The 15230-nt window shown below is 37.2% G+C and overlaps 1 protein-coding gene across 1 annotated transcript; it reads left to right on the forward strand.

Moving 5' to 3' along the window:
• Positions 1–613: 613 nt before the first annotated feature.
• On the forward strand, positions 614–15055 carry LOC116850529 (venom serine protease 34-like). Its single transcript, XM_032828926.1, has 14 exons — positions 614–764; positions 5605–5816; positions 6044–6256; positions 6452–6650; positions 7407–7601; positions 7672–7832; positions 8188–8344; positions 10352–10411; positions 12514–12632; positions 12815–13013; positions 13490–13696; positions 13762–13922; positions 14276–14432; positions 14820–15055. The coding sequence occupies exons 1-14, from the start codon at positions 758–760 to the stop codon at positions 14843–14845; spliced, it is 2073 nt and encodes a 690-aa protein (XP_032684817.1). The 5' UTR covers positions 614–757; the 3' UTR covers positions 14846–15055.
• Positions 15056–15230: the final 175 nt, after the last annotated feature.

The raw sequence follows: 15230 nt of genomic DNA on the forward strand, positions 1-15230 counted from the left end.
TAATATTTAAGTAGTATATCTTCCCGCTTTTAGCTAATTGTTGAAAAATAGCAAGTTGTTAGTTCGTAATCGCTCTCATCTCTTCATATTCATGAAAAACGAAACGACTCGAGGAGTCGCAGGATAACATTGATGTGTCCGATCGTACATATGTGTATTTTCTGCTTTTGCATGATAATTTTTTTTTTTTCGGTACCTCCCTACATGCATTTATATCGCGTATTTGCGCTACATAAACGTAGGCAATAATAATGTAATATTTAAACTGAGACCGTAATATTTACACATACAACAACAATAATTTATTGATACAAACAATAATATATTGAATATATGATATTTTGCGCTAAATTAACGGCGATGCATTCTCATTTGCTTTGTTATAATTATTTATTTAAAGTAATTCAATTTGTTCCGAACACATTGGTCGCACACATGCTCGACGTCTGTCGTCAAACAAGCTATCCATCCATTTATTAATTCCAGGAACGCTATTTAATGTTATTACGCACGTGAAAATAACAACGAAGCGTAAGTGTAGATATTCTCAAGGTAACATTAGAAACAAATGGCGAGTCGTTATCACGAATGGCGAAACAGTATCGGGAAACACTTGCGCTTTTTATTGTGCATTTTATCAAGGAAGCCCACGGCGCGTCACTTACTTGATCGTTCGCAAACGCTACTCGTTACTGCACATTGCAACGCTGCGAGTGTGTCCCGTCGTTGCAGCTTTCGTTGGAAGTTTCCCGGGAGGATGAAGTGTACGTAAAAACTCAACGTTCAAAGCTAATTAAATTGACCATTTACCAAACCGTTATTTCATATTTTATCTTTTCACCAAATATCATTTAGCGTATTAAGTGCGTTCAGTGTCCATTTGTCGCGTTGCTTTTCTCGTGCACTCTGCATACGTATCGGATTTTGCGACAAAATATCATAACAGGTCATGCGGATATATATCCACACTAATATATTCCACATTTTCGATTTTAATGAATGAGATAAGCGACGAATAATTTAAAATAATATTTTGTTTTTTGGATTAATGTGTCTCATGCATATTCCGAACCAGTCTCTCACATATCCATGTATATACTTTCATGTCCATACTTTTTTCGTCATACAAAGAGAATTTTATAGGAAACATTTAAGGCTCAAGAAAAACTTATACGCAGGCGTAGCGGCGTAATCAGATAAGTGAAAACTTACAACTGTGACTTATATAATTTGACATGTTATATTATGTAAGTTTGTGTATTTTTTATCCATCACTAAAGAGGGCCCGATTGAGGCCAGGAATGTTTGTTTTGACTAATAAATTTTATACTTTTGACTATGTAAGTCATAGTTGCAAGTTTTTACTTTTCTGATTACACCACTACACCTATATAGACTTTTATCGGTCCTTAAACATTACCTTGACTGGATGTCATCAGAGATTTTTCAACTGAAATTTATCTGATTTTAGAATTTCATAATAAAAACTATTTTGTAATCAAATAGATCGACATTTTGCAGTAATTGACTATCCTTTCATTTCATATATGCAATAAAAAAGTTTGCCACGTCAAACAAAACAGAAAAATTTTAGGTGAAATTTACCATGTTTCTTAATACGATAGATCTTGCTGACGGTCTATTTCTACACTACTAGGCATAATAAAATTGAGAGGAATTTATGCCGAAAAAGAATTATAATATTCTCTCCGTGTACAACCAAAAGAAGAGATAATCGACAATCTATCGGAAATAGCATGAACACGTTCGTCTTCCCCTCAATTCCTTGCAGAGTGTTTAGAAGCCTAATAATGACAATTATAACCAAGTTACGTTGTACATTGTGCCTGCTTTTGCCTAACATCATCATTTATCAAAGTTTGACGGTCCGCGAAGCTCGATAAACCGAAAACTTCGTCCACGGAGCAAACTTCCCCCCATGTATACATGCGGAACTCAATAGATCGTTGAATTATGTACATGTAACCGATTTACTTCCTGAATATCGAGTATGTAGCTTTATACATGCTCTGTCACGTTTTACCTCTCTTTCTCTCTCTTTCCTTTTAATTGCGATTATATTTGGTTGTCGCGCGAAATAATTGAAAAGACGTGTTTGCTTCGAGTGATAAACTAGATTTCTCCATATCAAGCGCAAACAGGTGCTGTTTATTAACGCTTCTTCGTAATATCGATCCTGAGAAATGTTTTCCTTTTGTTTTCTCAGGACACGAGAAAAATGTTGAAATTACAATCGCAAAGAGAGAAAGAGAGCGAGAGAGAAATCTCTTTGAAATCCGGCGGTGATAAATTTTATTACAGTGGGATTTAACGGGGGAAGACGCGCGCGCGCGGGAGTGCTATAGTGAATAATGTAGTAACTAATCCGTAATTTATATGTCGCGACGCGAACATATCTCAGAGCGTTTTCACCTTGAATTCTGTCGGGAGGGGGGGAGACGTAGTAAACTGTAACGTCTCTTAAAATATGGTCTCGGGCGACGAAGATTTCTGAAAGAACGAACGACAGCTTCGATTAGAATTCGCTCAATTCGCGGAATGCGCGAAAAATGTTGACTGAAATTCCGAGCCAACAAAGAGGCAAGTTTGAAGGACTGATTTCTCGAAACAAATGAGACACGCGCCTTTTTTTCTAGTTTTTCTACAGCTTGTCTCGTCAAGTTTGTTTCACCAAGAGAGACAGTTACAGCCATCGGTTACAGTCAAAGCTATGATTGAAGCGCGATATTTTCCGCAAAAGAAAAAAATGGTTGACCTAACTAAAATTATAATTACTTTTGGCCCAAGCCATAATAGTAGTAGTAATATGCACGTAAGATTATTATCACTATTATTATAGTCGAATTTGAGAAAAAAATTATTTTATTGATCACGAAATTTATGGTTTATGGGAATTATTTCTCTATATAATTATATAGTTAAGAGTATCAAACATTTTTTTCTCAGCACGACAACGAAAAATATAATTTTCGAATCAGAGAAGGATTCAGTTGCCTCTGCAGCTGCGACTTCTGGAAGTACAGCCCGACGACTTTTCACAGCAATGACAAAATTATCAGAAGGCAAATATACGTGGCGTGACGTGCGAAGTTTATTTGATAAAATATCAAAACAGGAGCATTTATCCGTGAAAGATCTGTTTATTCAGCTGTTTTCGTACGTCAATTAATTGTTCGACTTTTACATTTTTGAGAGATACGCGACGGCGTTTTGCGTCGGGTATATCTGCGAAATGGTACGAAGACGTCATGCGGAGAAAAAAAAAAATATTAATCATTATAATTATTCGTCGCACACACAGACACATCGTCAGACACATACACAGACACATCACAGACACACACAAAAGATATAGTATGTATTCCATTTTTACGACAAGATAAGACAAGTCTTGTGTAAATTGCTCTAATAATAATGTATTGTCAACCACGAGCTTACAAGGGTAAAGCAATTTGGCGAAATAAGAACATTATTGCAACTTACATGGTATTACTGTTTCACGAATTAATGAAGGAGGACGTTTACATTCGTGGACACACTTCCCGACCGAACGCGCCGTGATCGGCGCTATGATATTCTACCGCGTCTCATTGAGTCGCCCATAAAGCACACTTCACATCACCGAACAAATTAATTAAATTAATTAAAAGTTAAACGCATCTCGAATGAGATTATCCATCGTATCTTTAGTAACTCAATCAGTGAAGTTTTCCGTACGATCGATAGAAATTAGGGCGGCGGTCAACGTGTCGAATCTCAGACGATCGAAATTGCTATCAAGTGAAGTACAGCCTTAAAAAGAAGAGAAGCGAAGTTTGTGGAAAATCGAATGAAGAACGTGCTTTCGCATTTAGAAGCGTTATTTGCGTATGCGGGGCCTTTCGCTTTCGACTGCTTATCGACCGAAGAATAACGGGCGCCTAGATCCTCCTCCTGTCAAGATGACACCTGGACTCGATAGTCGGCCGGAGTAAGCGTCCGCGAATCTCGCAACGCCGAACCGACAGTATCTCGAGCAAGAACTGCGTCTTTTGTTAGAATCTCGTTCATGGTTACGCCGACAACGGCGGACGTCTCCGCGCTTCTCACACCTGAGATATTCGCGACGTGCGTGTCTCGTGAAACTTCGCATTTATGCTATTTCGAAGATAATAAATCCGCTCGCGAGCTGTAACCGCGAGATAAGGCAGCTCGCGTATTATCAGTTTCCGCTTCGTTTTATCTCCATGTCAGGATAAAAGCAGGCGCTTCTTCTACCGCGCGCGTTTGTTTGTGCGGGACAATATAAGTCAACTTCTTAAAGCGCCCGGTCTAGAACAAGTCGTTTCGCCGGGGATTAATCGACGGGTGCACAATGCGAACAGGTATTCCTCGCAACACGGACAAAAGGAGATACACGCGCGAGTGTACTTCGTGATTACGTAAAAGTGACTATACAGGCGGGTGCTAGACTAGACGGCGCATCGATGTTCGGTCGATCAGTATCTGCTCTGTAAGCTTTGGCAAGTAGCACGGCTTCCAATGCATTCAACGAAGAAATTTCGCAAACTTCTCAACTTGAATGAATCGTTGAATCGCAAAAGCTGATAGTTTCCGCTTGAAACTCGTCTCAAGTAATATACTCAGATTTGAATTCAGAATTAGATGCGAGTTTTTCAGCTGAATTGTGATTACAGTTATAAGTGTCACGCGTATCATAAGTCCAGTTGAAAAGCTTGGATTAAACTGTGTATAAAAATCTCAGCATCTCACATGGGACAAGTTTCAGATGACAATTATCAATTATCACGAACCTAAGGTCCGTCTTAATAGTTATTAACTTAAATCTCAAGTGAGATACTCAGATTTGAATTCAGAGTTGGATGAAAGTTTTTTCAGTTAAATCGCAACTACAGATATAAATTTATTATTATTTAATTAGAAAATATCATTATTTAATTGGAAAACTTGAATCTAACTTAGAATAGAAATTTGAGAATCTCATATAACATAAGTTTTTCAAATGACAACTATTAATACAACCTTAAGAGTCGTATTAGTAGTTACTTGAAATTTGCTTCAAGTGAGATAATTAGATTCGAATTTCGAGTTAGATGTGAATTTTTTAGCTGAATCGATTTACATGCAATGTCGCAAATATTACGACTCAAATAAAAAAAAAAAATTTTTAATCTAATTCTAAATTCAGACCTCATTATCTTATGTGGAGGCAAATAACGACTAATAATACGAGCTTAAATCATTGAAACGCCATAAAGTAATTCAACTTTGACAAACTCCGACAGATATGAAAGACTCATTAATGAAAAAATAACATGGGCACTTTACGTCTAAAGTTTTACTTCAGTATGCCTGTATATTCATTTTTCCGTAATCTTGAACGTAAGTATAATCGAGCTGCGCGAAGTTCGCCAAGTAGATCTTAGTTCTGTATCGAACTCAATAAACTTCGCGCAAAGCTTTGATAACTGGGCACTCGTTACAACGGCAAAGTTAGATTGTTGTTCTAAAAAAAATAATTAAGCTTACATTTTAAGAGGATCTATACGGCGGTATAATTATGAGAACATTATTTCGCCTTAGTCAACGTGATAACGTTTGGTCTACTGTTGTCTCTTTTGACGCTGAGCGAAGCGCAATCAAAGTGCGACTATTTTCAAAACTTGGTTCCTGGACAATACTACTATGTATTTAATAACGAGTATCCTAATCCGTACCGAGGCCAGAACCAATGCACATGGCGAATGACGAGTTCTTATCCCATAAAAATCAACTGTAATATCAGCATGCCTGCGGTAAGTTGTTTTATATATATATATATATACGTTGCAAAATATTTTATATTCGTAAGAGTAATAAAAGGCATGAATACAGCTATCTGGATACATCTAACGGTATCTAACTTGATTGTTGATATAAACACTGGACTTTAGTCCAACTAAAGTCCAGTGTTTATATTAACAATCAAGTCATTAGAAATTAAACGCGAGGAGAATAAATGACTTGTCACGTTATTTTATAGAACAAAAATTGCATGGAAGAGTACTTTTCGGTTCAGTTTGCTGGAAAAAGCATTGATAAATACTGTGGCTATGGCACGTTCACAAGTGAGGGGATGGACGTGACTATGAATTTTATTTCTCCGTATACCACGAAGGGAGGCACATTTCTGTGTGAGGCACGAGCGGAGAAACCGTTTGATGAATACAATTGTCAATGCGGTTGGAAGAACCCGGTAAGTACGAATGTACTATGACAGTAAGGATGTCAGTCCTTGTTTGTCTTACTTTCATCAATGATACGAAACCTCACTCTGAGACTTATATATCTTATGTATGGCAAAAGTTATCTAGACATATTAACGCGGGTAAATGTTGAACGAGTCTAGTTCACGCGAAGGGTTCGTCGTTACTTTTCGTTGTGTGTTTAGAGCAAGATAGTTGGCGGCAAGGAAACCGGCATAAACGAATATCCTATGATGGCTGGTCTCGTCGACGGCGTGCGAGCGGAATTGTTCTGCGGCGCGACCATAATAAGTCCTAAGCACGTACTGACAGCGGCTCACTGTGTGGATGGGAGAAATATTAAAGAAATCGGAGTGCTTGTCGGCGAGCATGATATTACTACAGGTAAAATCAAGTTTAAATTTACAATCCTGGTAGGCTCGAATTATGCCGTGCAGCTATATCTTATCTCACTCTTACATAAAATATAAATGCGCACGAGAAAATTGTCCTTCAATGAGTCCAATCTTTCCAGATTTTTTATAACTACGTCCAAATGTTACAGAATATAAAAGCGGGATTTCTCATGTAGAGGAAACACCTGCTGAGGAAACAATTCTTGACAAAGATAGCGCGTACTGATTTTAACATTCGCGAAAGGAGTCGATAAATAAAAATTTTTTTAGTTGAGGATATGAGCCATTATTATCAATAACAAGTGCGATTGAGTTTCATACAGCCTAATGTAATATATATTCCTAATTCTTTAGGAAAATATCTTACACGTAAAATATTTTTTATAAAGACAAATCGAAAAAAAGGAGATAAGCGGTATGAACCACACAGAAAAAAAGATTTGGTTGAATTAACCAAATATCTGGTCGAATATAAACGATCCAGAAATTCTGATTGAAGTAACCTGAATTTTGTTTAAGTTAACCGAATTTTTGGTAGACTAACCAAACATGTTTGGTTATTTAATCAAACATGTTTGGTTAGTCTACCAAAAATTTTGTTAACTTAAACAGAATTTAGGTTACTTCAATCAGAATTTCTGGATCGTTTATATTCAACTAGATATTTGGTTAATTCACAAAATCTTTTTTTCCGTGCAATATTACGATCGACTCAATATACAGTATCTCGCATTATATTAAATAGGTACTGACACCCCGGCCGCTAAAATGTATCCTATAAATAAATGGATAATACATCCGCAGTATCGAGATATTTACAACGACATAGCTGTTTGTGAAATTGTCGGCACGATAGATTATAGTATCAAAATCGGTCCGGCCTGTCTGCCATTTCAGCATCGATACGACTCGTTTAGCGGTTCTTACGTGACGTTGTTGGGTTAGTATCTCTCGATCATTCTCATCGTTATTACACACGACTGTCCGCTTTAATTCTTCTTGATAATCAGGCTGGGGTCTGATGGATTTTGGCGGTGCCAAATCGAACGTGCTGCGCGAAGTGGACGTGAGTGTAATTACCAATCAACAATGCGCGAAATACTACTATCCTAATAAACAGATAACACGCAGTCATATGTGTACTTACACTTCAGGAAAGGATTCTTGTCAGGTAAGGGAACGAGATTCTTTTGGTATCGTGGAATTGTTCGTAGATTAACGTAATTTTGTGATGATCACCGATGATACCGTGTCCTCTCAAGTACAAAGTACAATTATTTCCGTCTAAAAAATCATTTATGCGATCAACAACAAAGAACGAGTGTTCGAACCCAGTTGCAGGACACACGCGACTCTAATTACATTTGTCTCACTGTATCCGTACCGGATCCATGTCTTGTACGATCAATATAAATCAGCACGGTGTTTAACGCGTTGGACAAGTGCGAGACCGACATTGTTCCGGCACCGTAATACACGAGGCACCGAGCAATCGCGGCATTTTCTAATTTCCGAACCTTTCGCAGATGGACAGCGGCGGACCAGCCTTGTGGGAAAATCCTACCACATATAAAATGGTATTAACCAGCATTATATCTGCCGGTATAGGTTGCGATTCGGGCGCACCCAGTATTTATACACGTGTTGGGGACTATATAGACTGGATAGTGTCTGTAACACCTGGTAAGAATAGACAAGACGAGAAAAGTCAATAAAGCGAGATCTCATTTGCGAAATCCACTCAAAACGTTAAACATATATATACATATAATCCATATATATATATATATATATATATATATATATATATATATATATATATATATATATATATATAGTGTGTCTCACACTCTCCTTCGGGCATTTTGTGGGAACGTAGAACAGATTGCGGTGAACATAAAAGTCCTATACCATTTTGCGATATTCGCAATAATTATCGAGATATTAATTGTAGAAAATTTGTGAATCATCATGCAGTATATGGTAAATGAGTTATAGTAGACGACTGCCGTCTACTTATACTTTAGGTCAAATTGAACAAAAAAGTCCTCTATTTTGCAAATAATCACATAGATTTTTAATTATTAATTAAAGAAGATGAGTGCATTATCACGCAGAATCGTGCAATAATCTTCTTTAATTAATAATTAAAAATCTATGCGATTATTTGGAAAATGGTAGAGGACATTTTTGTTCAATTTGACCTGAAGTATAAGTACATGACGGCAGTCATCGCTACTATAACTCATTTACCATATTCTGCATGATCATTCATAAATTTTCTACAATTAATATCTCGATAATTATTGCGAATATCTCGAAAATTATTGCGAGAATTATTGCAAAACGGTATAAGACTTTTATGTTCACCGCAATCTGTTCTACGTTCTCACAAAATGCCCGGAGAAGAGTGTGAGACACCCTGTATATATATATGTATAATCAAATATAAGCGTAACATAAATGTTTGCAAAAGTCCATTTGATGCCTCACTTTTTTTTATAATATTGTATTTTATCTTCATGATTCAGTTAGTTTTGCAAGTGAAATCTTTACATTGATTCTTATTGGTTTTTCTCTTCTTGTCAACTATACATAAATCGTTTAGTTGATTTACAAAACAAGGAGTTTGGCAGGCACGATCTGATTAGAGACGTGAGAATTTTAACACCGCAATAAGATATATTGATATATCTCTCATTTTCCTTTTTTCTTCTTTTTCGGCAGGCATGCAATATTGCAAAATGGAGTGATCGCTATGGAGAAATAAAACTGTAAGGAATCGTTGTACGAAGCTGGGGTAGATACACGCTGGTGGCGCGTTCGCGTAGACGTCACGTTTTCGCGATGTGTATATACGAGCAGAAAATATCAACGACGCATCGAATTTTAACCGTACACGACGACAGTGAATTATATTTGTTTCCGTTTGAACCAACAAGTTAATGTTTTCTTTGAGTCGCTCATCATTCGGGCGATTTGACATCCCTCGCCCCTGCTACCCGAATGCTTCAAGTTTCATTGAGATTTTACCGATTCTGGAGCAGAAACGAAGGTCTTGCGAAGCGCGCCCTTCGTGAAAACTGGAGGACACCGGCCATACGCGAAGGAGGAAATGCATTTTCTCCCCGGAATATTCGATTAAAATTCGTTGTGGCCTTTATTTAAATTGAGCGCGACTGTTCATTACGTCCAACGTATTGTGTATCCGTGAGAAGTGCATCAGTGGCTATTGCTATGGTAAAATCGCGACAGCACGAACATACCGCGGCGATTCACCACAGCGGGGAAATCGATCATCATGATTTCCTTCGCCGAGTGTGTTCCTGAAGTAACAATAAAATAAGCAATTTAATTAGTCCCGAACGTCGATCTGAACCATATGTTCGACGTTTTGGAATAAGAAGTCGTCACTGCGATAACCGTCCACCAATTTACTGCTTCTATTATTTGTTATTAAGAAGCTATTTACTGTCATTACACGCAAAAATAAGAATGACAAGAAAATTTTAGGTCTTAGTGTAGGTATTTTTCGATAGCGGAAACAAACGTGGTGGCACGTTATCAGGAATGCCAAATGGTGGAACAGTATTGGAAAACAATATGCATTTTTGTGCATTTCCTTAGGCGACCGCTCAGCGCGATACATTTCATTATAGTGCGAGCTACTTGTTTGATCGTCTGCAAAAGTTACTTGTGAGAGTGGTCCGACGACGCAGTCTTGTTGGAAGTTTCCCGAGAAGATGAATTGTGCGTGAGAGCTCAACGTTCAAAGCCAATTAAATCGATCATTTACAAGAAAGTGTTTAATATTTAAAAAACTCAATATTTCAAAATCACGAAATATTGCGATAGTTCCCGATAATTTTAGTCTTGGTAGGGGGAGAGGAAACGCGATTAGTTTGATAAGAATATTTATTTCGTAATTAAGACTTTCTCATAAAAAATTAATCAGTGTATCAAGTATTTAAATTCTGTTTGCGCGTCTTTTGCGGTACATTTCTTTTTTGCGCTCCGTGCATCGAATTTTGCATCGATAATGTGTCGTGCGGCGCGCGTTAATATATTCCACACTTCCGATTTAAATGAATGAATTAATAAGGAATAATTTAAAATAATTTTGCGCCTTTTGCATTAATGCATCTCATGCGTATTCCGATTCAATCTTTCATACATTCATGCATATTTATTTATATGTTTCACTCGGTACAACTAATCAAAAGAAAAGAATCAACAATCTGTCATGGATTTAGTTAATGTTGAAGATAGTTAGAACGTGCTCGTATTCTTTTCAACTTTCTTGTAGAATGCTTAGAAATGTAATAGTGGCGATTATAAATTATGTTGAACAAATTATGTTAAATGTTGCGTCTGCTCTTGTTTAACATTATTATATACCAAAGTTTGACGATCCGCAAAGCTCGATAAACTGAAAGCTTCGCAGAGTGAATTCTCTCCCATAAAATTATTAGGAGGCAATTATATGTGCGACGCGCGAAGTTAATTCAGTAGAATATCGAAACCTATGTTTATCCATGAAAAGTGAATTTTTTAGCTATTTTTATACATCGATCAGTTGTTTGATTATTTTGGATTTTTGAGAGATATACGGTGGCGTTTTGCATCGAATATATTTGCGAAATTGCGCGTGGAAAAATTGCGCGACCAAAATATTAATCGTCATGATCATATATTCGTGAGAGAGAGAGAGAGAGAGAAAGAGAGAGAGAGAGTGTGTGCGAGAGAGAAAAAAGAGAGATAATGTGTTCCTTTTTTACAATGCATTTGCAAAATAAGACGATATTGTCGAGTCTTGCGTAACTCTAATAACAACGTTTTTTATCGAAACTGACCTTACAAGAGCAAAGCAATTTGGCGAGATAAGAAAATTATTGCAATTTACATGGTATCACCTGTTGTACGAAGGAAGAAACATTTGCGTTTGTAGATATACTTTTCGACTGAATTCAAGTTCACGTTTTTCTTCAAAGAATTGTTATCGTTCATATTCTATTTTTTCGTTACCATACTTTATTCTACAAGATTGTATCTTATAATAATTAAACTGTCCCACACGTCGTGCCGGTCATCGGTGATCGATATCGTCATTCCATCATTGGATGAATTGTTTGAATTGTTAAATCGTTAAAATCATATGAAGTAACTAATTGTCTATTGAACGTCTCTCAACAAATTTAAAAAATTTAGTAAAAGAATAACATCGGTGGTTTACGCGTAAAGTTTAACTTCAGTACGTTTGTCTACTTATTTTTCCGCAGTCTTGGATGTAGATAGAAATGAGCAAAGTTCGCCGAGTAGATCTTAGTATTGGTTTGAATAATCTGATGCAAAACTTTGATAATTAGGCGTCACAACAGCAAAGTTGTTTTTTCAACAAAAATAATCTTACATTTTAAGTAGATCTATATCTACACCGAGATATAATTATAAGAACAATAAGTATTTTAGGCTTTCACGGTGTTGTCTAATACTTCGCTTGTTTTCCGGCTTTGGACCGCGTCTTCCTTGTATTTGGTTCTGACGTTTCATGAACGTTTCAGTTCACTTTAGGAAGCAGGGCGACCTGAAACTATTGCTTTTCTGCGAGGTGTCTTCTTTTATAAGAGAAGGGGGTTTGGTGATTTGAAATGATGGGAGGCAAAGGGGTCAGGGCAATGATAGGGGGAAGGCGTTGTGACAAAATGACAATAAGCGCGGAAAAGTTTCAGGTCGCCTTGTTCTCTGAAGAAATGAACTGAAATGTTTACGAAATGTCGGAACCAAATATAAGGAAGATGCGGTCCAATTCTGGTAAACAAGCGAAGTATTATGAGAACATTATTTCGTTTTAGTCAAAGTGATAACGTTCGGTCTACTGCTACCTTTTTTGGCGCTGAGCAAAGCGCAATCATCAGATTGCATGCGTTTTGCAAAGGCTGACAGCAATTGTCGATGCGGCTGGAAGAATCCAGTAAGTACGAATGTACTACAATAATAAGGACGTCGGTTTTTGTCACTACCTTCCTTAATAATTTGAAGCCCCACTTTGAGATCTTTTATACGACGCAAAATTATCTAGAGATATTAACGCGGTTAGGAACCGGACAAAATTTATGCGAAGGATTTGATCGTTACTTTTCGTTGTTTGTTTAGACTAGGATAGTTGGCGGCAGTGAAACATGTGTAAACGAATATCCTATGATGGCTGGTCTTATCGACTTTAAAATGAAAGAATTGTATTGTGGTGCGACTATAATATATTATCATTACATATTAACAGCGGCTCACTGTGTGGATAGGAAAGATATAAGTACAATCGGAGCGCTTGTCGGCGAGCATGATATTAATACAGGTAAAATCAAGTTTAAATTTACAATCTTGGTAGGTTCGAATCATGCCGTGCAGCTATATCTCACATTCACTATACGCGAAAAAATTGTTCTTTAATAGGTTCAGTTCCACACCAATTTTTTATAACTATGCCAAGTGTTACAGAATATAAAAACGAAATTTTTCGTGTAGAGGAAGAATCTAGCTGAGAAAATAATTCTTGACAAAGATAGCGCGCGTATTGATTGATTTTAACATTCGCGGAAAGAATTGACAGATATAAAATTTTTTAGTTGATGACATAAGCTATTATTAATAACGATAAATGCATATTAAATTGAGTTTTGTAGAGCCTAACGTAATATTCCTAATTTTTTAAGAATATGTTTTGCATGTAAAATACTTTCTACAAAGATAAATTGAAAAAAGGAGAGAAACGGCATAAATCATTATTATAATTGATTCAATATACGGTATCTCGCATTATTTTGTAAATAGGTAAAGAAACTGACGCCACTAAGATATATCTTATAGAGAAATGCACAATACATCCTCAGTACTGCAAAAGTGGAGATAAAAATTACCACGATATAGCTATTTGTAAAACTAAAGAGTCGATAAAATTTAGTGCCAAAGTCGGTCCGGCCTGTCTGCCATTTCAGCATCGATACGACTCGTTTATCGGTGATCGTGTGACGCTGTTGGGTTAGTATCACCCGATCATTTTCCTTGTCGCACAACTGTCCGCTTTAATCCTTCTTGATAATCAGGCTGGGGTATGATGGATTTTGGCGGTGCCAGATCGACTAAGTTGCAGGGAGTGAATGTGGGCGTAATGAGCTCTCAACAATGCGCGAACATGTATAATTCTAGCCTACAGATAGCATGTTCTCAGATGTGTACTTACGCCGAGGGAAAGGACTCTTGTCAGGTAAGAGAACAGGATTCTTTTGACATCGTGGAATTATCTGCAAAGGGACGTATGATCTCGTGATGATCACCAACGATACTGCCGTGTCCCCTCAAATATGAAGTACAATTATTTCCGTCCAAAAAATTATTTATATGACCAATAGAGAACGAGTGTATCTAGTTGAAGAATATATGCGTCTCGAATTAAATTTGTTTTACTGCATCCGTAGCGATTCAAGGTCTCGTACGGTCAATATAAATAAGCATAGCGTTTAATGTACTGGACAAGCGCAAAATCGACGTCATTCCAGCACTGTAATAACCAAGACATCGAATAATCGCGGCATTTTCTAATTTCTGAACCTTTTGCAGATGGACAGTGGCGGACCAGTCTTGTGGCAAAGTTATTTTACGAACAATATTGTACTAGTCGGCATTACATCTTCCGGTGTAGGTTGCGCTTCGGAGATGCCCACTATTAATACGCGTGTTGGGTACTATATGGATTGGATAGAATCTGTAACACCTGGTAAGAATCGACAAGACGAGAAAAGCCAATAAGAGCTAGCGCAAGATCTTACTTATGTGGCCTATTCAATTGATAGAGAAATAAAATATAATATAATAAAATGCAAGCGTTGCCTTTGTAGGAGTTTATTTGATGCTCCAGCCTTTATTTTAATTTACTTCCACGATTCAATGGGTTTTGCAAACGAGATCTTACGTTGTTTCTCTTTGGCTTTTTTTTCTTCTTAATTGTGCGTTAGAGATGACGCAGCTTGATGATGCAAATGATCGTTCAGTTGATTTACCTGGCAAGAAGTACAGCAAGCGCGGCCTAGTTAGAAACTCGATAATTTTATCGCAACAACAAGATCGCCGGCGTATCTCTCACTCCTTCTTTTTTTTCCGGCAGACGCGCAATACTGTAAAGTTGAGTGATCGTCGTACGGTTATGAAGGAGTGAAACGGCGAGGGTTCATTGTCTTGGCCGTGGCTGATGGGTCTACTACGCATTCTGGTGTTGGGTTTGCCGCGTTTTTGCGAGATCGACGTGTATTTTAAGGGACACGCGTGGAAAATATTAACGATGTGTCAATTTTTAATCGTATAGCAACGACGACGAATTATATTCCTTTCTGTTTGAACCAAGAGAGTTGGTTTCTACTCTCTTAAAGTGAATCAGTGAAACATCATTGAAAGCAGTAACTATACTATTGATTTGCAGCTGTAAGTACAGCACTGAAACCGCTCAGTGCTATATTTATAACTGATATCAGTGACTATTCACTGATTCACTTTAAGAGAGTAGTGTTTTCCTTGAATC

The sequence above is a fragment of the Odontomachus brunneus genome, unplaced genomic scaffold (assembly GCF_010583005.1).
Source record: "Odontomachus brunneus isolate Ranch 3 - 2012 unplaced genomic scaffold, Obru_v1 Obru_scaffold_148, whole genome shotgun sequence".
NCBI lineage: Eukaryota > Metazoa > Arthropoda > Insecta > Hymenoptera > Formicidae > Odontomachus > Odontomachus brunneus.